General features: G+C 45.3%; 1 protein-coding gene across 2 annotated transcripts in view; it reads left to right on the plus strand.

Moving 5' to 3' along the window:
- The window catches only part of PPA2 (pyrophosphatase (inorganic) 2), a 125,043-nt gene that overhangs the window by 34,990 nt on the left and 64,426 nt on the right, over positions 1-25,627 (plus strand). For both annotated transcript variants that reach the window (XM_029596948.1, XM_029596947.1), the window contains exons 4-7: positions 1,927-1,980; positions 4,048-4,167; positions 13,121-13,207; positions 17,736-17,862. In XM_029596948.1, coding sequence (XP_029452808.1) covers positions 1,927-1,980; positions 4,048-4,167; positions 13,121-13,207; positions 17,736-17,862 — 388 coding nt within the window. The remainder of the gene's footprint in view (positions 1-1,926; positions 1,981-4,047; positions 4,168-13,120; positions 13,208-17,735; positions 17,863-25,627) is intronic.

Raw genomic sequence — 25,627 nt, forward strand, 5'->3', positions numbered from 1 at the left:
GCTTTCATGAAACATACATTAAATGGGCTATATTTTTCCTAGAGGATAATGAGGGGAAAGGTCACCTGGAGCTGGGATTTATGGACATGAGTAAGTGCCTTGAAGTTGAGGGTTTGCCGGGGATGGGGAGATAAACAATTTCGAAGAGCTGCAAATTGCAGGACATGACAGGGAAGCTGCACGGCATTCTTTCAGTTTTCTGAACAAACTCAATAATTAAAAAAAAAATTCAAAAGGCTTTTTTTTTCTATTTAGCTTTGTTTCCATCCAATGGAAACAAAAAAAATGAAATGAATGCACAGAGGTGTGCTGAGGGGTTGGGGGCGAGGAGGGTGGTCTGTCCCGGTTGATGACAAGGAGGGGGGGGAGGTGTCAGCGACTGTACGACCAATCAACCTCTTGTCGTCACCCAATAAGAAGCAACGTTCTAGCCCAGGTGCAGTGGACTGGCAGGGAGCCCGAACCCAAGCCCTGCCGGCTGAAGAGAACAGGTCCGGAGCGGCACACCCAGGGAGGTGGTGGGCTGCCGGCGGAGCCTAAGCAGCCAGCGGCCCGTGGCCTCTCCTATAGCCTGCTGCCATACGTCACACTGATCTTCCTGCTTCGGGGGGGGGAGGAGGGAGCTGAAGCTGTGTGCGGTGAGCCGTACGGCCCAAAGACAACAGGAGGCTGGCAGCAGCAGCAGGAGAGGCCGTCGGCTGGTTAGGCTCTGCTGGTGGCCTGCGGCCTCTCCTGCTGCCGTACGGCCCACTGATCTTCCTGCTTGGCGGGGAGAGGGAGTGGAAGCCCGCGCACAGCTTCCGCTCCCTCCCTCCCTCCCCCAAGCAGGAAGATCAGTGTGACGTATGGCCTAAAGATAGCAGGAGGCCCTCGGGCCGTGGTGGAGCTCAACCCGCCATGTCCTGAAGACAACAGGGGACTGTGTGAATGAGCGCGAGCCTGTTTGTGCGTGTGTATGAGATGGTGAGTGTGTGTGCCTGTGTATATATATATGAGAGGGTGCCTGTGTGTGTGTAAGAGGCTGCCTGGGGGGTGGGGTAAGAGAGGAAGTGTGTGTGTTCTCCTGGGTGAGACGAATCCTGTGTGAGAGATACAGAGGAAGCGTGTATGTGTGAGAGAGAGACGGAGGAAATGTGTGTCTGTTATGCACGCATGCACACGCTCCCTCTGTCTCTCACCGAACATTTATGTGTGTGAGAGACACAAGGAGCATATTTTGTTTGTGTCTCTGTGTGTGTACCTTCAGTTAACAACAATCTCAGGGTGACAGGTATGAAGAGTGGGGGATTTTTTAAATCCTTATTATTTTAATTACTGGGTGTTGTTTGATGTCTGCTGTTTTGAAATATTTTATCAATGTTTAGAAAGTTTTTAAAAATTTGTACAGGAGCTTATAATTATTGAATATTATTCAGTTCATCAACTGTTTTGAAATGTGTGTTTTTTTAGTATGGTTTTACTATTCTGATTAATATTTCTTGATTGTATTCTTTTGAGGGATAGTGATTTTCTGCTTTTCCATTGTTGTACTGCATACAGAATCTGGCTTGTGGTTTCCAGTTCAGTTTTTATCTGCATGTGTGCGTGTATGAGAGAGAGGGAGCATATTGTGTGTGTATGTGTGTGCACATATGTGCCCCCAATGTGCAACAATCTTGAGATGACAGATATGAAGAGCGGGAGGTTTTTAAAATCCTTAGTTTTAATTATTGGGTGTTATTTGATGTGTCTGCTGTTTTGAAATATTTTATCAATGTTTAGGAAATGTTAAAATTACATATTGGTCGGGGGGGGGGGGGGGTGCCAAATACTCTAGAATATGCCTCTGTGGATGCATTTTCAGAAGTCATGAAGTGTCAGATTTCTTCATTAATATTTGCTCTGTTTTTGGGGTTTTTTTAAAATTTGGATTTCTTTTTCTTTCAGGTTATTTTTAATATGGTTGTAGAGGTTCCCCGCTGGACAAATGCTAAGATGGAGGTAATTTAATCACTTTTTTTTTTTAATTTCACTGTTCTAAAAAAAAAAAAAAATGTTTGGCCATGGCACTACTTTCCTGAGGCTGTGTGGCTGCTCTTTGCATGGTGTGCAGCTTCAGTGCTGACAGTCTTTCTTGGGCACTAAGGTTCCTTATTTTAAAAAAGTTAATAAATTGTTTACAAAATAAGGGGCTGTCAGCAATAAACATAGGTGGATGGATCGGTGTAAAACAGAATTTTATTGAAGCTTGCCAGACTCTGGCCGGGTTTTGCTCAGATTGCTGCCTCAGGGGCTCTGTATTCGGCAAGAGAGATCAAGTAACTGCACTGCGGGCTCCAAAACACAACACAGTATGATTCCTGCAAGAGCAGGAAGATTGTTGTTGCAAGAGCAGGAAGCGTACTGTGTTGTGTTTTGGAGCCCGCAGTGCAGTTACTTGATCTCTCTCCCGAATACAGAGCCCCTGAGGCAGCTCTCTGAGCGAAACTCGGCCAGAGTCGGGCAAGCTTCAATAAAATTCTGTTTTACACCGATCCATCCACCTGTGTTTATTGCTGACAGCCACCTTGGATCGATTACCGGTTTGCTTTCTTGGACCTACAAAATAAGGGGGAAATAGCATTCCTTTTTTTTTTTTTTTTTAATATGAATTACCTTCTGTGAAGTCTTGAGCAAATTGCATTTTTTACTGAAGTCCTGATTTACCCCTGAGTGTGTTACAGATCCTGGTTTCCCTTGGACTATCCCCAAGTTTCTGCCGAGTAATGCTACAAGTTTTCACCATGGTTCTGTTTTGGAGGCGGGCAGAACAGAACCACTTTTAACAAACTGTGGCTCATGGATCATTTTCTGGATTTTAATCATCAGTTAATCATTATAGTGCTTGGACTGGGTAGGTGATTTGGCATCAGTGCTGCCCACTGCCATGCAGGAAAACATGGGCTCAATTCCCAGATGAATTGCCGGGCTGATGAGAGAGAGAGAGGGGGGGGGGTGCCATTGGGGATGCTGTGGTTAGTTTTCACAGCAGTTAGGGCGAGGGAATCTTGGTCGTTGTGCGGTGGCAGCCCCTAGTGTTTAGACTTGGGGTTGCATGTGCACAGAGTCACGGAGGGAGCTGCTATTTCTTGGGCAGAGGATTAAGGATCGGGTAGTCACGAGGGAAGGTTCATGGTTGCATATAACCCTGATGGAAACTTCAAGTAGGAGGAAACTGCTGGCAAAAGAAAATAATCATGGAGATCTCTATTTGATGGATGGCAAAACCTGGTTTGCAGGGATTTCCCAAGGATGATCATAGTGAGCGAACCTGGGTGGGGAGAGATATTAGAATCCTCTCCTGGCGCTTCCTACGGGGACAAACCCATTTACAGGTGGCAGCTGTTTCAAGGGAAATTAGAAGCTGAAAGTGGAGCAGAAGCTGTAAAAATCCGCTGGTCTAAAGTATGTGCAAACATTTGTACATAAACACCCATTTTGAAAATTACTCCCCCCCCCCCTTTAAGTAGAAGGGGATTCTTCTCCTTTGTTTTTCTGCAGAAGAGGGGGATCCCTGGGTAAAATGAATGAAAACTGCCCCTCCCTTAATCTGGCCGTAGTGCATACGCGCTTAGCTGAATGTTGAGGCATTTCCAGAGGCGCGTTTAGATTTGGGAAAGGGGAAACATGCACATATATGGAGATTTGAAAATCCTATCCATTATTTATCCTTGGAACTTCACCCATAGACAAAAAGCACACGTCAGGACCACAGGTCTGTTTTCCCTTTAAAAAAAAAAAAAAAAATTAGGTACAAGAATGTACCCACGGAGTTTGCATCAAGCCAGGAAGTTTTGAAAATTTCTTTCTAAGACATGTTTGAGGACAAAACTGGTAGGACTGAGTCCTCACTTAAGTTTTTGGAGGTTCAAGGTCAAACGACATTCCGGGTCGGTAATTGGGTCTCAATCAGCTGTACCTGGATTAAGTGCTGTGTGTGTGTGTTACGGTTCTCATGATTTCCATTTGTATTTATTAAAAATTATCTGTGCTCATCACAAAGTTTTTTTTTTGTAATGATCTGCATAGATCGCAACAAAGGAGCCCTTGAATCCCATCAAGCAGGACATAAAGAAAGGCAAGCTGCGCTACGTGGCAAATATCTTCCCTCACAAGGGATACATCTGGAATTATGGGGCCCTCCCTCAGGTAAAAGATTTTCCTTCTAATGGGAGAAGAAATGGGGGATATGATAGAGGTGTTTAAAATCATGAGATGTCTAGAATGGGTAAATGTGAATTAGTTATTTACACTTTCAGATAATACAAGGACTAGGGGGCATTCCATGAAGTTAGCAAGTAGCACATTTAAGACTAATTGGAGAAAATTCTTTTTCACTCAATGCACAATTAAGCTCTGGAATTTGTTGCCAGAGGATGTGGTTAGTGCAGTTAGTGTAGCGGGGTTTAAAAAAAATGTTTGGATAAGTTCTTGGAGAAGAAGTCCATTAACTGCTATTAATCAAGTTGACTTAGGGAATAACCTCTGCTATTACTGGCATCAGTAGCATGAGATCTTCTTGGTGTTTGGGTACTTGCCAGGTTCTTGTGGCCTGGTATGGCCTCTGTTGGAAACAGGATGCTGGGCTTGATGGACCCTTGGTCTGACCCAGCATTTATTTATTTCATTTATTTATTTATTTAAAGCTTTTATAGACCGGTATTCGTGGGAACATCATATCGGTTTACATGGAACTTGAACTGTAGTACATAGAACAGCGGTGTATAAACTTGGAAGGCGGGGTGAGTGGTTTAGGGGTGGTGACATGGCAATTTCTTATGTTCTTATAACCTTTGGAGTAAATTGTCTCTAAAAAGACAAAAAAAACCCAAAACCCTCAAAATTTGACTGCAAAATCACTTGCAAGAAAGACAATCTCATGCTTAAAACTTTAGTGAGCTACATTGACAGCGCTACCATTTAAGCATCCTCAATTCAAGTTTGAATTTTAACAAGCGCACAAAGACTACATTGCATGTGTATTTCTGTACATCTGCTTTAGTTATCCTCTCCCTAGCCACTTGTGTTTTTTTGGAGGGTTTTTTTTTTACTTGAGAATGACAAAGTTGAAAATCAATAGAGAACTTTTCCATTATATTTCCCCCCAGTGCTTGCTTATCTCCTTCTTCTTTTCCAAAGTATCTTGGCTCTGTATGTCTCTCTTAAAATAAAGTTGGTGATAGTGGGAAGCAGCAGTGATAAGTGAGGGAGTCTGGCTTCCAGCTTAGTGTATGGGGCTTTTCTCTCCTAGTCAGTTCCTTCCCTTGGTCTCCCCATGATGCCACAGACTGGAAGAGGAAACGCCAAGGGACCATCTTCCTCTCATGAGTGGCAAGCTCGGAGAGCCTCACGAGAAATCCTGGGTTCCAGCTGCTGGAAGTGCATTCTGGGGAGCATGCTGGAGCTGGTCTGAATTTTGAATCTAGACTTATGCACTTGGTGGCTTGCAGTAATATTCATTTCAACCATAGTGGTCTTTTGTATGAAATGGATATACTGGGAAATAACTTAAGATACCACTCACATAGCCTCATCTTCTGAAAACATAACCATATACAAAAGGTGAAGACAAAAGTGATAAGCAGCTGTACATTTGTGTACACTCTCTAGAGTGTGTTTTGTACAGTTTCCTGTGTGTGTGTGTATGTATAGATGTATAATATGTGTATAAAATAATTTAAAAGAAAAGGCACCACCTCCTGATCCATTGATCTTTGTTTATTATTGCTAGAAAAATAGGAGCCCTATACTGTTTTGAGGGTGCACTTTGATTCCTTTCTTCATTGACTGTTGATTCCCGAGGGAGGTGGGTCGGTATAACATGCAACACACTAATATGTGCTGGGGGTCCTTTTGAGTTCAGTGCGGTTGGATTGTACTTGCAATTAAAGCACTAAACTGGGCAATCGGTTTGGTGAGTCTGTTTTTTGCTGTGGTTCTGTCCCTGTGTTAATTGAAAGCATCATTATTTTCAGTATCCCCAAATTATTTTAAAATGTTGGTTTGTGCTTGTGGATGTTTCTATAAACTTGAGTAGTTTGCAGAGTAGGCTTGTACTAGCCCCAGCCCCCCCCCCCCCCCACAACTCTCTCATTTTCAAAGTCAGTTTTCAAAAACTGAAGAGGGAAAAACGAGGTTTGCCTTAGAGTTGCCTCTTGTGACAAAATGGCAATGATCCTGCTGCAAGAGACACTGAAGATGTATTCAGCTTTAACTTTAGAAGTTTTTTTTTTTTGTTTTTTTTTAAAGATACAAACAATGGCCCCTCTCCTCTGGGATAGTGTATATGTATACATACAAATACACTATCCCAGAGGAGAGGGGCCATCCAAAAGCCTCCCCACACTGTTTGTGTGTATATATATGTATGTATGTGTGTATATACACACACATATATATATATATATATATATATATACACACACACATATATGTATGTATGTGTGTATATACACACATATATACATATATGTGTGTGTATGTATATATATATACACATACATACACACATATATACACACATATATGTATATATGTGTGTATATATGTATACATCTCATACATATATGTGTGTGTGTATATGTATATGTATATATATGTATATATATATATATATATATATATATATATATATATATATATATATATGAGATGTATTAAGGTAGGGCTGTTTTTGCTGGGAAGTGGGGGACCCAATAGGATTTCCCCGGTTAGCCGCTGGGTGAGTTTTGTGCATGTTAAAATCACCATGGGAGCTCTACCCAGAGGCCTGAAACAAAGGACACCTATCTACAGAGAAAATCATTCACGTAGCGACAGTCAGATGTAACTTTTATTTAATTATTATCCAATCAGAAAACTTTAATTTAACACCCCCAAGCTTGGTCCTGTTGATTTTTCCCAACATCTCATCTCATGGGATGCAGCTTCATTACACACTGAAAGCAAGACACCATGGTCCAGGCCATAAGGAGGAGATTCCCCTCCCATACAAGGATTCTGCCCTGAGAATAAATTTTAGTATGGATGTTAATCTCTAGCTGCAGCAGCCCCGAAGAGTATAAATAAACTTGTGTGCCCTTGGGATTAAAACTCTGACTATGGGTTACATATGAAAGAACTGAGAGAGTGAGGTGCACAGACAGGGCTGCAAGTATCGGGCAAAGTCAGTTTTGCGAGTCAGTAGGCTGGAAACTGATTGGGGACTGCATCAGTTCAGGAAGGACTGGAGCAATCTCAGACCCAATTGATCTGCATAAAACTGTCTTTTGTAAAACATCGGTTTGTAGCAGATTGCTACATATTGCAACATAATTGTAGCATTTCTAGTTGGGGAATGAGAGGAAAGTAAGAAAAATGTCTAAGAAGAAAGTTTGCAGATAAAAAAGAATTGAACTGCTTATCCTTTTTGCTGGACCCCAATATTCTGTAATTCTGTAGAAGCAGAACATGCAGCTGGATCAGATTCCCCCCACCAGCATTATGTGTTGGGGGTTGGAGTGGCTGGGTGCTTGAGTGACCCATAAGTCTGTTTTGACTTGATGTGGGGAAGATTAAGAAGGGCCATCTTTTACTTCGGGGAGGTGGGGGGAAGGGGATATTCTAAATTAAGCAGCTCTCTTCACTTTAGGATGGTCAGCGTAGGGGAAAATTGAATTGCCAAATGTGACAGCATTACAATGGCTGTTCTCGTTCAGTGCTGCACTTTGCATCTCATTATTTTAGTACAAAAGATGTTCTGTCTGCATTAAAACCTGCGGGTAGTATGCATTAGTTAACCTGCTGGTTTTTTTGCATGCGTACATAGACTTCCCTAGATGACTGTGAATAAATCAAATCAGCCTGCTGTTCTTGGGGACTTGCTTCTGCATCTTAGGGTAAACATGTCCTGCAACACCAAAATAGTGTAGGTATTTAAAGGAGATCTAAAGAGATTCTGCAAGTGTGATTACATGGTTTCTACTATCAGATTGGCAAAATAAATATTTTTCTTTTATGTGCAACAGGTTGTCATTTAGGATGTCCATATATTGACTTCTATCTTAAGAAAGGTCATAGACCTAGAGCAAGCACAGTGAAGCCCAACACTGATATGAGAAAAGACTTTAAAAAAAAACCCCCAAAAAAACCCTTAACCCTTTAACATGGAAAACATTTGATCTAGGGAAAATGTAATATTAGTGTATATAAAATCAGGAAAGATGTGGAGAAAGTAAATAGAGAACTATTATGCACTTTATCTCATAATCCCTCTGAAAATACCAGGTGGCAGAGACACAGTTATCCTGCAGAACGCATTGCTATGGAACATCAAGGAGGAACTGTTTGTGCTGATGCCTTCTCCTCCCTTTCCTGGACAAGGGACAATAGAGCAGAAGATCTAAGGCACAGCCTTCTTTACTCTATTTGCTCCAGGCTCGCCTCCTTTCCTTATACCCATCAATTTATGCATAAACATTTGATGGAAGCTGTTGTTTGGAGAGGACCTGGAACAGTTGATGAAACATTTAGGGGCGTCAAAGGGGAATAAGTTGCCAGAGGATAAGAAAAGCACCAAGAAAACCTTTCATCCTCTAACCCATTTCTGGTATATGAGGCGGTTTCGGTCCAGCAAGAGTGCTTCAGAGCAGAAGCAAACCTCATGTAGGCAGCAGTCCTTTCAGGGTCCCCGCAGGACCTCCAGAGAGATTTCTGGTCAGGGGACTGGAGGAGGAAAGACCTTGCAATGAAGTCAGGCTGGTCCACTCTTTGGTAGAAGCCGTAGGTAGGAGATCTAACCATTTTTACAGGGATTGGACCAAGATCACGTTGGACCAGTGGGATCTAGAAGTGATAAGAGAAAGCTATGCTTTAGAATTTTCTCGTCCAATAAGAGATCTTAATGGTGTCCTAATGCGAATCACGCAACAGGTAGGAAGCGGTTCAGGATATGTTGCATCACTTTCAAAGGGTAGACACGATTGTGCTGGTTCTACCGTCGGAATGGGGCCAAGGAAGATAATCTATTTCATGCTGCCCAAGAAACAGGGCACTTTTTGGCCCATTCTGGACCTCCAGAAGGTCAATATGGCGTTGTGAATTCCTCATTTTTGGATGGAAACATTGCGGATGGTGATAGCAGTCAGGAGGGGCGAGTTCCTGGTGTCTTTGGATCTGACAGAAGCCTATTTGCACAGTCCCATATGCCCAGAACACCAGAAGTTCCTTCGGTTCATGGTGTTGGGACAGTACTTAGTTTCGGGCCCTTCCTTTTGGGTTAGCGACAGCACTGCGGATATTCACGAAGGTGGTGATGGTGATGGGAGCAGTGGCAGCCCTGAGAAAAGAGGGGATTTTAGTCCACCCTTATCTGGACGACTGGCTTCTCTGGGCAAAGTCAGAAGAGGAATGTTATCAGATAAAGGGTTGGATCATGGAGGAGTTGTGATCTCTCGGCTGGGTGATAAATTTGGCAGAGTATCCCCTAGTGCTGACCCAGTCGGAGTACTTGGCTGTGCATTTCGATAACTGGGTTGGCACAGTCTTCCTACTCTGGAGAGAGTGGTGAAGTTGCAGGCTCAGCTGGTTCATTTGAGTCTTCCGGTGCCCAAGGTCTGGGATTATTTGCAAATTCTGGGTTCTATGACATATACATTAAATTTGGTACCATGGGCTTTTGCACACATGCATCCTCTCCAGAGGGCACTTCTGTCCCTTTGGAATCCATTGTTAAAGGAATTTCATCTGCCTTTATTGCTGCATGGGGACTGCAGATCCAGTCTCTTTTGGTGGGTGTCTCTCCACAATTTAGAGAAGGGGATGCATCTGGAGAGTCCAGACTGGGTGGTGGTGCCACGATACCAGCCTCAGTGGTTGGGGAGTGGTCTGTCAGGGGCGGACGGCCCAAGGTCAGTGGTCACCAACGGAAGCGGCTTGGTCTATCAATCATTTGGAAACGAGGGCAGTTTGCAGAGCGTTTTTGTGCTTCCTTCCACAGGTCAGAGGACGAATGGTGAGAGTCTTCTCAGACAATGCAACAATGGTGGCATATATCATACATCAGGGTGGGATGAAGACGTGGTGTGGTACTGGAGGCCCAGGAGCTGTTTGTCTGGGCAGAGCAATATCTGGAAGGAATAGTGGCATCGCATGTGGAAAGAGTGGACAATGTGCAAGTGGACTATCTCAGCAGACAGCAGTTAGACCAGGGGGAATGGGAGTTATTGACTAAGGCCTAGGACCTCATTCGATCCAAGTGGGGCAGCCCCCAGATGGATCTGATGGTGTCAAGAAGCAGTTCCAAGGCAGCACAGTTCTTCTGTCACAGACAAGAGGTTGGAGCTGAGGGGATAGACGCTCTGGTTCTTCCTTGGCCAATGAGGATTCTACTGTACATGTTTCCTCTATGGCCTCTCATTGGCTGCGTGCTGCAATGTATAGAGAGGCATTCAGGAAGGGTGGTGCTGGTGGCACCAGAGTAGCCGCCATGCCCATGATTTGTGGATTTGAATTGTCTCGAGGTAGACTGGCTCATCAGGTTGAGTCATCTTCGGGATTTACTCAGACAAGGACCTTTCTTTTCAGATTGGGCGAATTGCTTTTGTCTCCAGTTTGGCCTTTGAGAGGAGATGTTTAAGATTGAAAGGGTACTCTGAGCTGGTTATTGCTACTTTGCTTCAGGCCAGGAGACAATCCACGTGTCTGGCTTATGTCAGGGTGTGGAGAGTGTTTAAGTCCTGGTGTGTGGAGGAAGGTAGACATTCCATGCATCTTGGACTTTTTACAGCAGGACTTAACAAAAGGACTGGCCTACAATTGCTTCAGGTACAAGTAGTGGCTTTAGGTTGCCTAACAGGTAAGCTGTGGAGGAGGCCGTTGGCGTATGATCCGAATGTAGTATGGTTTCTGAAAGGGATCAACACTTGCGACTGCAAGTGTGTAGGATGTGTCTGGCATGGAGTCTTAACTTGGTCCTATGAGTTTTTTATGGCCCTCCATTTGAGCTGTTGTGCAGGACATCGTTGAAGGATCTCACCTTGAAGGAGTTTTTTCCTGGTGGCGATGTGTTCATCCAGGTGAATTTTGGAGCTTCAAGCTTTGTCCTGTAGAGAGCCTTTACTGCGGATTACAGAGGGTGGGGGTCTCTTCACATATGCTGCCCTCCATTTTTTTACTGAAGGTAGTCTCCTGTTTTTTGCTTAACCAGATGTTGGAGCTTCCAGCATTTCCAAACTGCCCTTCAGAGGTGCCACATGTGAGGGAGCTTCATTTGTTGGATGTTCTCCGGATTCTATTACGGTATCTGAAGGTCACTAACAGTTTTCAGCAGTTGGATCATCTGTTTATCTTATTTGGTGGAGCAAAGAAAGGAAATAAGGTATCTAAAGCTACAATTTCTCGAAATCCGCTTATTTTTTTGAAGGGGTTAATAAACATGTGGATAAAGGTGAACCGGTAGATATAGTATACTTGGATTTTCAGAAGGCATGCAAGCAGCCTCGTGGGCTGAGTGTGAGCCAATATCGCCGCAGGAGATTTGTTGGGCAGTGATTATGGTCTTCTCTGCACACTTTTACCAAACATTACCAATTGGGTGTTTGGGCACTAGAAGAGGCTACGTTTGGGGAAAGTATGTTGCATATGGGTCTTTCTGGTGCCCACCTAGTATAGGGGACTTGGGTATATCCCACTTGTCTGGACTGATCTGGGGTATGAACAGGAAAGGAAAATTTAGTTCTTACCTGCTAATTTTCATTCCTGGAATACCTCAGTTCAGTCCAGAAGCCCATCCCCTTAATTTTTGAAAGACCGTCATGACCCAGTTTGGCTATTATTGCAGAAATTACTGTGTGTATATATCTAGAACCTATGGGGCTAGGAGGTTTTCAGTTTCTTTGTTGGATGTGAGGGCTCCAGTTCAGGGTGCTTCAACCTTGGGTTCTCTGCCCAAAAAGGGAAAGTTTGAGTTGAGAGTTTTTGGCTGTACTTTGGCTTGGGTACAGGTCAATACTGAGGAACTACAAGTGGCGCTTTCTGTTAAGCAGCAATGTCAGAGAAAAGTTTTTATTCTCTGCCTCCATCTGCTGGTAGGGATGCAATAGCCACTTGTCTGGACTGATCTAATGGTATTCCAGGAATGAAAATTGGCAGATAAGAACCACTTTTCCTATATACAGTATGTGTGTGGGAGAAAGAGAGGAATGTGAATGAACATATGCATGTGAGAGAGCTTGAGAGTGAGCATGCAAGTTTGATGGGTGTTTGTATATGAAAGAGGAGGGAGCTTGTGCACAGACTGCCCGCCCTGCCCCCTCAAGTACCCCATCCTCTGATTATAATCAGTGAAAAATGAAGGTGATTGTAAATCGAGAGTTCCCAGATATGCATATAAGAAATTTGATGGTATTGAAGATACAAGGGAATAGATTGGTCATTTAGGGTATTAGACATAGAGTAGAGGGGTTGTACTAGGGAGCGGAGTAGATTTTCTTTGCTCCCTGCTGTGTGCTTTGGCATTGCCAGCCCTCTGCACAGGACAGAAGGGGAGGGGCTGGAATGCAGTAGAGTAGTTTTCTTTGTTTTGTTTCTTCTAGCCTCGCCTCGGGGAGGAGTTGGAGCAGGAAGCAGAAAGCTGTTCTCTACTGAATGAGATTAAGCAAATCTTCAGTTAGCCTGTTGCCCCCCACCCCCTTCGATTTTTGCCACCATAGACACAGACTTAATGCTTAATGGCAAATTCAGGCCTGACTAGGCACATTTTTGGAAGGTAGAACAGTCACAACCAATTAAGGCGAAATGTCAAGAATGTCACTGCAGTTTGTGTATCCTTAAATCATGACTGCTATGAGCTGCAAAGGATTGTACTCTTTCTTATATACTTTCTCTATTGATTGCCACTGTTGGAGGTAGGGTGCTGGGCTAGGTGGACCTTTGGTTTGAGCAAGCCTGGCCGTTTTTAAGGCACATTTTATACTGTAGAACTGTTGCAGAATTTAAAGATTTTGGCCATATAATCCCATTGGCCTTATCACAGAAAGCTAGAAGTCCTGGCCGCAATGAAAGGGTGAAGGATTGTAGGACAAAGCTATACATACTGTTGACTTGTGTCTTTCTCCTTTCATAGACTTGGGAAGACCCCGGTCGCAAAGACAAGGACACACACTGTTATGGAGATAATGACCCTATTGATGTATGTGAAATAGGCTCGCAGGTAAGTTTTTCAAGTTCCAGGATCCTTCTATTGATTTACCTGGGTCTCGTCTAGAATGGTTCAATGTGGTTGGTGTGTGTCTAACTGCTATAAGCATCCTCCCTTCTTTGTTCAAGATGAGAACATGCTAGGTACTTCAAAATTAAACTGTGACTCTAAGGGCTAGATAATGCTGAAGGTTTTCTTCCACTTTTAGGGCAGTTTTCAAAGGGGTGTGTGTGTTGTTTTTTTTTGTTTTTTTTTATTTCCATTAGTGTAAAACACTTTACCCACGTGCATTGTCTGTCTGAGACTTGGGCCATCTTTTGTATGTAGATGATTAAAAAAAAAAAAAGTGTGGCATTATTTCACAATGTGTATACTTTTTTTTTTTTTCTTTTTTTTATCTGCACTGAACTGGGGTTAGGTTGGGGGAGAAAACCACATGCATAGTTTTAGATTTTCAAATCTGTGCATGTACTTCTAGTTGGAAAAAGTATCTGCAAAGAAAAGGACATGCAAATCTCTGCAGACTTTTAAAAACATTTTTTGGCGATTTTCAAAGGAAAAGTACCTGCAGACAGCAGCGCAGGCACTTTTGAAAATTGGCACCTTTGTGTCTCTGGGGATTGTGTTTAGTATATGGGGCCCTTAATGTACTATTTTATAATAACCACACAAACAAACCTCACCACTTTAAATACATTTTTGGTAGCAAACCACTTCCCTTGTGCATGCTCTCCTGCCCTCATCTTCACTATCCCCCTTCCTGCTCGTTTCCATTGTTCAGGCTAAAAAAAGAAAGGGGAAATGTGTTCAGGGAGTGGGTTTAGGGCTCAAAGCTTTCGTCACCTGACGGACCCTGAAGGTGTTTAAAGTTGCCTTTTGTTTGCTGGTTCTAATCACTCAGTTGAAGAACGCTCTAAAAATCTTTCTGTAAAAGGAAAATGGCTACATGAGGAATCAGCAGGTGGGAGTCTAGTTTTCTTCTCTTTTCTGCAAGTGTTTGGTGGTTTTCCCCTTTTTCTGCTCTGTATACTTTTTGCGTTTTAATTAGCCCAAAGAAGATAATGGCAGAATGGATAAATAGATAAGGCGAAGTCTTTTTTCTTTTTTGTTGTTGCTACTTTGTGCAGTATCGAACTGTACTTTGCCAGTGGCTTCTGATTTCTTAAGTTGTAAGACTGGCACCAATACCCGTGCTTCGCCCAGGTCAGAGGAGCAGCCCAAGAGTTCCAAGGCTTAAAATCACGAGGAGGGCGATTTTCAAAGCTATTTATCCAGGTGACATGGCCTAACAGAATATTGCCTTTCTAAAATGTGGAGGGAAACCTGCATTTAAAAAGAGCTTTCCTAGCGTGTAGCAGATGGACTCAGGGCCAATGGGTATAGTGTGCTCCTGATAGCAGTTGGAGACGGAGTCAGATTTCAGTCTGACGTCAGCACTACATATACCCGTGCAGGAAGCTCTGCTCTTCAGTATTTCTCCGTCTCCTTAGCAGTTTGGGGCTCTACACACACTTGCACAGCGTTAGAAAATCCAAAACAAAGAAGAAAAAAAATCTTACCTCTACGAGACGAGCCCCGCTCTCCTGCGGTGATACCTAAGGGTCCCTCCCCCAGTCGAGAATTCCTGAGGCGGTTTCAGAGATCCCTCAGAGGTTAAGCCTCGGTCCGGTAGCCGGTTCTCGGCGTGGACTTAGCCCCCAGGAATGGGAGTGGCTGAGAGGCAGCGGGTGCAGTACCGAGCGCGGCAGTGAAGGTATTTCCCTCTCCCCCTGTAGCCGGAGACCGCTCAGCCTGGAAGCGCTGAGACAAGGTAAGGTAGAAAACTTTTCTTAAAGTCTCCGAGGTTCGGATAGCCGCATAGATCGCCCGGTGTCTGTCCCATCGGGTTGAACAGCCCCGTCTGGGCTAGACCCCAATCTGGGCATTACTAGTGCATCCTTTACCATCTCCATTGCACTGCGGCAATTTCTCTGCTCGTTCTGGGCAAGCGTAGAGGCAGATTGCTGAGCTCTTGTCAGCCTATAAAGCTGAACTCTGTGGTTAAATGGTGGACACGCACCTCACCTTGCTTGTAGTCTTGCAGAAAAATGTTTCTGATCCTTGCTTGGCCTTGTTGGTGTACAGAGCATTTACATATTTAAACACTTTTTTTGGTTTTCTGTGACCTTTGCTAGATATCATGATACTAGTGCAAGAGGGGACTCTTCTAAATCTTTATCCCATTGCTGAGTTTTAAGGTTGTTAGAGTGATGCTGCAAGGGATCCTCAGAATGCAAAATAAGCATTTTTATGTAAGAAAAGTGCCAGGGCGGGGGGGGGGGGGGGGTGTGTGTGTATTGTTTCCTCAGGCACCTTTGGGTTAGGACTCTGAAACCTCATTTCTCTTTGTGAAAAACGTTTGCAAAGTAACTTGAATGTCTGGTGTGGAGGTGCACTTTTTCACGCGGTTTTTAACCTGTCCCATGTCTGTCATGGGAGGCAGTTTTCTAAGAGATTCTTTGCAGGTAGTCTCTATGGGTAAAATGCCTTTCAAAATTGCACCCCCTACTTCCACTCAGCACAGTCAAGTGGTGGGGCTGGGGCCTTCTCAGCAAAGTGCATGCTGGGAGTTTACTTTTTAACTCCCACATGTGTACTTCCCAGGGAGAAGTTTGTATCTGTAAATTCTGCACTTAGCAAGCCATTTGTCAAGGAAAATGTGCAAGGAGTTTCCTGTTGAAAATGGGTTTGCAAGCCCACAAGTATGAAGTACCTACAGGCCAACAGGCTATATGGAGGGAAGGGGGCTGAAAACGTCCCCCATTATGCATAGTGCCCTAAAATACTAGTGGTCATAGGAACTGGCTTGGCCAAGCAAGGGAAACCATCTGCCTTACTGCATAGTCTATGCACACATTTGTTCAACATAGTAGATGACGACATAGTGAGGGAAATTTAAAAAAATTATTTAACTTTGGAGTTAAGCTCCTAAATTGGCCCTTTTGAAAATTTTGTAGGATTGGGTGCCTAAGCTTAGGATTTTAGTTTCACTAGGCTCTTAAATTTAGGGCGTTAAAAAGTGGGAGGCTACAGGGCAAAGTTAGGGTGGAGAAACAAACTTATGAGCTTAGCATTGAACCTCAAAGCTAGGCAGCTTAGGAGCTGAAATCCAGGCAAATGAATATCAGGCCTAAATTTAGGAGCTTAAATTTTTATGTTCCTAAATTTATGTGAATTTTCAACTGAAAACTTAGGCTCCTAAGTTTGGCTGAAAATAGGTGCTTAATGTAGGAGCTCAGCTTTTTTTTTTTTTTTTTAATATCTGCCCCAATGTGTGTCATTTTGAAAAGGTATCCGCAAAACGGGCACAGATCTCTGTGGGTGCTTTTTCCCTTGGCAGTTTTCAAAGGGAAGATACATGCATGCTTTCCCTTTTGAGAAATGGCACAAAGTTTACAGGGAAATGTACTTGCAGACTTTGTAACAGTGCAGGCACTTTTGCAAATCTCCCCCATAAGGACCATTTGGTTACCCTTGTCTACACTGCTCTAGTTAAGAATACTCAGCTTTCAGTTTGACTATCCACACTACTCTAGCTATTGTCATTGCTCTTCTTTAGCACCATCCAGTTTGTTAAAGATTTTGCCCAGCTGACATCAGTAAAGTTGACTGCATTTGGAGATTGCATCACTTTTTGTCCTTAGAAGAGAACTGTAGCAAGTTTGCCTTGTAATCTCCTCTTGTTGGCATTTGCTGTTCCAGGTAGATGCATCCATACTTGACCTAACGCTTAGGCTCACATTTCTTTTACCCTACTGCCTTTCTATGCAAAATATTTTTCCCAAGCTTTTAAAGGGGCCAATGCAATATTGAGCGCTGGGCTCAGCGTGCCCCTAAACGCGCGTTTTGGATGTGCTAGACGTAAGCCCAATGCAATATCGGGATTAGCGTGTCCAAAACGCATGTCCATGCTGGTGCATAGCCAATAGCGCTCATCAGATACAAATGCCATGTTGATGAGGCCATTAGCTAGTATCCTTGATGTAAAACAAATAAATAAAAGTGCACCCAATGCACACTTTTTAACCCTCAAATTAACACCAGCCCAGAGCTGGCATTAAGTTTTGAGGCACCCCAAGCCATGCTCAGAAAAACAAAAAATACAGCTTTTCTGTGGTTCCTCATACTTAATATTGTTGCGATACTTAGTAGGAGGAGCCACAGAAAGCTGCAACATGGAAAAAAAAAATCTTGACAGGTTAGGAAAAGGGATCCATGCATCAGAGCTCTTGCTGGTGCTATGAAATCCTGGCCCTTAAGTACAGTCATAAGCTGAGTGATGACGGGGGCTCCTCCCCCCACCCCCCAACCAGGTACTGTAAGTGCTACCTCTGTAGCATCCTTCAGTCGACCCGGGAGAACCAGAAGACCCTGACCCAGGAATTGGACTCAGGTCATCTGTGTGGCAGCACGTAGTCCTGCCGTTGAACTTGCTGGGCCAGCCCCACAACTGTACGATATTTAACATTTTTTTGAGTTAATGTCTGCCCTGTGCTCCTAGGTGTACTCTCGGGGTGAAGTCATTCAAGTGAAACCCCTAGGGGTGCTGGCTCTTATTGATGAGGGGGAGACGGATTGGAAAGTCATCGCTATCAACGTGGATGATCCAGAAGCTGAAAAATTCAACGGTAAGTCCCCCTCCTCCTCTTTCCTGACACTTCGCTTCTTGTCTGATGTGCACATTTTGCAGGTCAGGGTTAACGGAAACCTTGGAACTGAATGTAAAGTTGGACTCCAGCATCTCCACCATTCTCTTGTAATACCAACGGAGGGCAGAAGCGTAGAGCTGGCTCTCCGTTGAGCTAGTGGTTGATTAGCGTTGTGTGCTTCAGAGAAGAGGATCCGCAGTATCTTTAGGTCTTGGGCTGGCTGGTGCTAGGAAGTGGCATGCTGAACTCTCTGGTGGGAGGGCTGTGTACCGCACGTAGATATTTCATGACTGGAACAGTGCTCGTGCTTTGAGAGGCTCTTTGCCACCCTGGGTTGCTTAGGTGAGAAAATTTAAGCAGAACCTTCAAGTAAGGTTGAGTGAGCTAGGATGACTTATAAGTAAGGTTAAAGAGTGACGTAGGATGGCTGGCAAATAGGACAGATCATGGTAGCTTTCAGTGATTTGAGGGGAAATTTTCAAAACTCTGCAGACCGGTGCAAAGTGTGGGTACTTTTTCCCTGTGGATTTTGTATCCGTTCTCAAATTGTATGTCTTGGATGTACGCCGCTCAGAGGATTTGTTGTTGAGCGGAATAGAAATATTTAAAACAAATAAATGAAATAAATAAAAGGACATGTCTACTTTCTCTTTGAAAACTGCCCAAGGAGCAGTGATCCAGGGAGATTTGTACCTGCTTTATTTGTGGGTACAGTTACCCTCAAAATCAACACACCTCATTTTGAGAATGCAAAACTAGGACCTTCCTGCCCTAAGCTCGACTCTGGGAATGCCGACGCGTCAGTGGAGGTAAAAGCACCTGCATTATTGCACAGCATGTGTACTCTTACCTCCATGCAGGGCAGGTAGTTTCACAGAGCTCCTTTACACAGCTAAATGGCCTTTGAAAATTGCCTTCTTGAAGCTAAATTGTGCATTGTATCAATAGTGACAGGAGCCACTAGGAGCTAAGGGTATCCAGTGCTTTAAGAGACACTTGTTGTAAATATCTGTTGCCACGTGAAAACTGGAGGAGGAACGTTTGTAGGCATGCATATTTAATGACTTAAAAGTGTTCTTAATTGATGCAAGGCCCATTTTTTACTTTTTGAAATGTGACACATTCCAGAACCGCATGAGGTTCATATTCAGATGGTTTGTCCTGCTATTTCTGGGACTTAGCCAGATAAACTATGTGACTTGACTTTCCCTGCTGCTCTAACAGCTGCAGGCTTATCTGGGTAAAGTTTTTTAGCCAGATAGAATGGAGGCAGGCTAACTAACCCGGATAACTTAGCTGGATGATGCCGATATTTAGCATAACACAAGGCGGCAAGACATGCTCAGGCTCCAGTTCCCTCCCCCTCCAAAATACACCACACTTTTAATGGCATTGTAAAAGGCTGCAGTTTATTAAATTACCCAAGGCCGAACAACATATAACACACATAACTTTAACATTCCAAAAAGTCACCCACCCCCGTTATTCCCCCTCTTTAAATCCCCCACCCCATCCTCTACCACCTCCATCCAGTGGTAAAGATGTCGTTTTACCCTCTCTCCTTGCTCGCCCCGCCTCACCCCCAGCATTGGCAAGCTTTGGCCATGAGCCTCAGCCCCCACAACTGCCAGAGACACCCCTCCCCCCCACTCCTTAACCTTGCATCTTCCCCCATTACAGCATGGGCTTGGGTTTCCATCACCAACAAGGACATGTCCTCCTTAAGTCCTTGTTTATTTATTACTTATTTATTTAACAGTTTTATATACCGACCTTCATAGTAAATAACCATATCGGATCGGTTTACAATTAACAAGAATAAAAACTGGGGTAACTATTCAAGTAAACGAAAGATAAACAGTAGGTAGGAATGAGTCAAAAAATTACAATCAACAGGGAAGATTGTTCCCCCACTGTGGCAATTACAATCTTAAAATTTCCTTTTCGAGCCCCTCTTGCAGGGTAAGATTGAAAAGATCCATACCAATCTCCGATAATCCCCACAGAACAACCTGGCCTCCACTCCTCTGGACCACTCACGCTGTATGCTAAAACCCCCCTCCCAAGACATCCAATGCCCCATCTGTTTATTCATTTTAACCACTCCCCGGGTCCACAAAGCCTGATCCTTGCAGCTTAACCGCATGATCATATCAGACCACCCTAACCTGATATTTGGCCATCTGATCATAATTTGTGCTGTCTTTTTTTCATGCAGGTCAATAAATCCCTGCAAGTTTTTGTCCCAATATCGTTACCCCCAAGGTGAATTAACAAGATCTAAGGCACCCCCTACATAGCTATCCACTCCTGCAAGAAGGGCAAGAGGTCATCCCACACCATGCCCCTTTTGCTGAACCAAGCCAATGTCCAATTCTGTTTCTCCAGCTGCTCCCCGTACGGCCTCATCGCCCTTGCTCGATGAATGAACGAGTGGCCCACAATCCAGGCACACCCTATCACTGGCCGAACCCCTTTTTGCACTGCAACATAAGGACAAACAATCAATACCCATCGCACTGCCCCTCTAGGTGTACACATACGACCTGAACGCCTGTGACTTCCATCTCCCTATCCCCTTGATCCCCTCCACCGGGATACCGCCTTCCGCCGCTGAAGTGGCCATCCCGATTCTAAAGGAATGAGAATTAAAATCCCTTGTCTCCCATCCCATCCTCCCCACAACTGTTGCGTTCGTCAGGCTCAGACGACTTTGCCTGACATGCTTCACCTTTCTCTCAGCTTTCTCCACCAGCCTTTGGAGAATGGCGTCCATGGCATCTCCTTGCCACACCCTCCAGCTTCCCCGGAGCGGCTCTGGCGCAGCGTTCGGCCATCTTGACCTGAGGTCTCCTAGGGCTCGCACGCGTGTGCATCCCTACCTTTGTTGCAGTGTTGGCGCGAACCTCGGGGGGTGTCCCCCTCGAGTGACGTCACTGCTTCCGCATATTTAATGTTGCCCATTTGCTGACTCGCGCCGAGTTAGCAATGATCGGTATGTCCCGGTCTGAAGCTACTCTGCCGCTTCTATCCACTGGAAGCTATCTTCACCCTTCGGGTTCTCTAACCTGGGTACCCGCTCTCAGGGGCCCTTTGCTTATTTACAGATGCCTATCCTCTTACAGGTACTCTCTCCTCGAGTACCTGTATCAGCTACATAGAGTGAGTACAACTTCTACCAGTCTGTCTCTCATCAGTTCCTCGCTACCTCTCTGCATCAGGCCCTACACCACCATTGTAGAACGGGTCCTCTGCTGAGGACCATGGACTGCTAACCTATCCTCTCTACTGCTCATTGGGATTCTCTCAGCTACGGGAGTGTGTTTAACATCTGCCAGTCTGTTTCTCCTACAGTGCCTTATTGGACATCTACACCGGGGCCTTATACCACCATTGTGGGACGGGTCTCCCTCGCCAAGGATTACAGACTGCTACTAGCTAACCTGCTCTCTCCTGTCACCTCTGGTGGTCATCCTAGCTGTACAATGAAAGAAACTATCTCTGTGTCTGTGCTATTGAGTCTAGTCCCGTGCATCAGTCTCCCTATGGGGCTCCTCCCCGTAGGAGATAACATCACTGTTGCCCCTGAGAATCCACCAAACACCTCGATATCATAACAACAACCATATGCAACACTCTGTTGAATTGAAATCTTGATAGTGGTGATCCATTTTCATGCACTAACAAAGGTCAGGAGATAGCCGGCCTCCATTGCCCATACTCCTGCAAAATCCTTACAGGGCAGACCCACGGACTAGCAACCGGGAAAAGTAAGATAGACTGCCCCCGCCCTTGCTGATCCGTCTTTGACTTTTGTAAAAACAACGTCACCTGTACCCGCTCTGCCCGCATCTCTATTTCCCCAATCATGTTCCTTGACTTGACCACCAACTCGCTTATCTGCAGAGCCCCAAAAAAGGCCAGCGAGAGAGCCACCCTGAATAACAAAACCTTATAGCTGGACCATCAAAGTGCCCACGATTGCGCAGTGAGATGCAGCAAGTCCCCGTAATGTATGTTTCCTCCTATTCCCGCATGCCCCATATCCCGCCGCCACCCACCTAACCACAAAGCTGGTTAATGGATTACCCCAGCCCCTCAACTTTTGAAAAAATAAAAACCCGCTACTTGAGCCCTAACCACTGTTACCACCAAACCCTGCTGTTTTGCCCACAAAATAAATTGTACCACCCTCCCATCCAACACCAGCCCTCCCCTCCAACCTGCCCCCCTGCAGGAAATTGGCTACAGCTCTGTATCTCGAAGTATAAGCCGCCCAAGCGGCCAGCGCCACAGATTGCCAAATCAAGCGTCATTCTTTGTCCTCTCTAGGTTCCATAAGCTCTCCGGACATGCTTCGGCCTCCAACTTCGCCTGAGGAGCCACTTCTCGAAAGACCTTCCATTGAAAACAAGAGAGCATCAGCTATCACACTGTGCACACCCGGTACATGTCTGGCCCGAATGTTCACATTCCCTTCCAAACACCTAACCACCAATTCCCTCAACGCCAAAACTTTCGTGCAATGAGCCGATAACTTGGTGGTGGCACAGGTCATTAATAGATTATCACACCAAAAGACTATTCTCTCTTATTTTTCAACTTTGTCCCCCAAATTGCCATGGATACTACCATGGGAAATAACTCCAAGAAAGTTATATTTTTGGTCAATCCTGCATCTACCCAATCTGCAGGCCAAGGCTTAGCACACCATTCTCCGCGAAAATATATGCCGAAACCAAAGGCACCCGCCACATCCGAAAATAACTCCAACTCTTGATTCGAGGTCTCATCTTCAGGTATCATGCGTATGCCATTGTAGGAATCCAAGAATATCCTCCATACCTGTAAATCCTCCTTAATCCTCCGCGTAACCCGAATACAATGGTGCCCAGCCCTAACTCCCCCCGTGGACGTCTAGAAACGCCGAATGAAAGCCCGTCCCATCAGGATCACCCGACAAGCGAATTTCAGGGAACCAACTAGGGACTGCATCTGACGCAAAGTTACCTTGTTCACCCTTTCCACCTGCTGCACCAATGACCTCAATTTCACAACTTTATCCATCGGCAAACGCGAAACCATAGCCACCGAAACCAGTTCTATACCTAAAAAGGTAATCCTGGTAGAAGGACCTTCCGTCTTTCCCGCCACTATCGGTACTCCCTGCTTCCTGGCCACCTCCAAGAACCAAGCCAAAAGGAATTGACACTCTGTAGAATCTCCCATACCCACAAATAAAAAATCATCCAAATAATGCACTAATTGTCTGCACCCTGTGTATCTTTCTGTCGCCCAGTGTAAGAACGAGCTAAATGCCTCAAAGTAAGCACAAGAAACCGCGCAATCCATTGGCAAGCAACGATCAGCAAAATACTTACCTTGAAATGAGAAACCCAATAACGGCACGCTCGCAGGATATATGGGTAACAAGCGAAATGCAGATTCTATGTCAGCCTTTGCCAGGTACGCTCCCAGACCCGCTCTCCTCACCAATGTTAATGCTTCATCGAACGAGGAGTATTGAACCGTACGCTTACTTCTACGTATATAATCGTTCACAGACTCCCCGGGTAGATAAAGATAAATTAAGTATAAGCCTGAATTTTCCTTGTTCCTTTTTGGGAATCACCGCCAGAGGTGAAAGATGCATAATAGCAAAGGGGGGGCAGGCCTTGAGCGGCCCGGCGAGTTTCCCTAACCTCAATTCCTCTGCCAGTTTTTCCTCCACTACCTGTGTAAACCTTGAAATGGACCTTGCATTCCTTACACTACCCCCAAACCCAAGCCCCATATATGGTATTGGAAAACCTTCTGCAAAACCCGAAAAAAGAAAATTGGCCATTTTACGATCTGGATAATGCTCCAGCCATCCCACTAACTCCTGTAACACTATGGGGGGAATCTGCTTTTGCTAAACTCAATCCATGGCTTGGACTCTCAAGCAAGGGCCGCACTCTGGGACTGTCCGCACTTGGAGGAGGGGTGCATGCCGTTGCACATGGAACAGGCATGTCTGAACTTGCAATCCGGGAACAAACATGTAGTCTTGTTAAATCTCCAGCAAACATCTTGATTCCCGTCTCTGACCCACGAAAGGAGCCGCTGCCCCCCCCATCCCATTATACCCAGAGAAAACCACCACTCACTCGTTTTGTATTGCCCGTGCTTTTGTTGGTCATTTGCATGAACCACAAATTAATATCCTGCATTCCCCACGACATATGTCTACCCGCCATCTTATCCCTGAACTTCTCATCATAATTGAGCCATGCCCAACCTTCATAATCTTTAAATGCTCTGACAATACTATCCCCGTACGCCAAAAGGGCACCGTATTGCTGTAGTTCAAAATGTCCCACCACGCTGGCTAACAGGAAGAAACCCCTCACCCAGTTCAAAATGTTTTTGGACACCTTAGGACCTTTCCGCCTCTTTTTTTGCCCTTCTTCTTATCCTTTCTGCCTCCCCATCTGCCCTCCAGGAGTTTGAATACATTTATATATCTACGCCTCCTGATCCTCCTTCGTAGCTTGCTGGGCACTCCCTCCCATAGTTCCGTCAATGACACCAGTACTAGATGCCCCATATCCTGCTGCGGACCCTCCTCTACACCTTGACCAGCTCCTGAGGAGGTACTGGTGGAAGACTGAGAAGAAGATGAACTTGAATCCGACCTGGAATGCCTGGAAGGCTTTTTACGCTTCTTGCCTGCTGGATGCTCAGCCTGTATGGTTGTACACTCACCTTTGTCGCTCTGTCGACCTATTGCCCCCTGATCCTTCACCGCCATGAATCTTCCTCTGTCATTGTGGAGCTCCCTTCGTCCCTCCACGCCTCTTCCCTTGATGTACCCGGTCGCTCAAACTCTGCGGCGGCTGTGGAAACATGCGTACAAGCCACAGTATCCTGCTTTTGCGCACCGGCCCCCCACCCCCTTGAAGGCTCCCTTTCACCCTCCCCTTCCCATTCGCACCCCATCCTGCCCTCATTCCCCGTTCATTCACAGGCAAACTAGCGCCAGTTGGGAACCCACTCCCAGCGCCCTCTCAGGCCGGTCACCCTCCGAAATCATTCCGCTGTACTTGAGTCTCCTCATATCCCCTCTCAGTCCCCCTCCTCCCAGTTCCCCTCCCGAGACAGCCATTGCTCCTCTTTTGGCTCTGAAGCCTCCCCTCTCACTGACCGCCTCTGACTCACGCCACGTGCTGTACCACCCTGCACGATTCCAAAGCAGTGAGACTCCAGGCTCCCACGCCCCTCCAGGAAGTCATGGCCAGGCGCATCCATCTTCCACTTACTGGCACCTTTCTCCTCCGTCGGGGAAAGGTGCCTCCGCTCCACTCCCACGACGGCTTGTCATGTGCGACGCGGCATGCCCGAGACCACAGCGATTGGCCTTGATCCCCAGGAAAACAGTGTTCTTAAAAGAAATGGTCTGTATTGGAAAACATTTTTATGCTGCAGCAGCTATAACAAATGCCTTTTTTTAATGAAATGTAAGTGGCTCCTGCTGCATTTTGCGAATGTTTGTTTGTTTTTATAGAGAGATTTTATTGGAAACACGTGCCCTCTCCTTCTGCAGACTTTTCCCTTACGTCCTCTGAAGCAGAGTCAGCTTTGGTTCGGAGGAGCAGCCCTCCAGTGCTGAAAGGAAAGGGGGGTTTGCTTTATTTTAGTTTCCCTGTTCATGCCCTTTGGGAGGGTGACTGGAGCTGAGCGCTCTATGCTTGCAGCACATGCA

Source organism: Rhinatrema bivittatum, chromosome 1 (genome assembly GCF_901001135.1).
Source record: "Rhinatrema bivittatum chromosome 1, aRhiBiv1.1, whole genome shotgun sequence".
Taxonomy (NCBI): Eukaryota; Metazoa; Chordata; class Amphibia; order Gymnophiona; family Rhinatrematidae; genus Rhinatrema; species Rhinatrema bivittatum.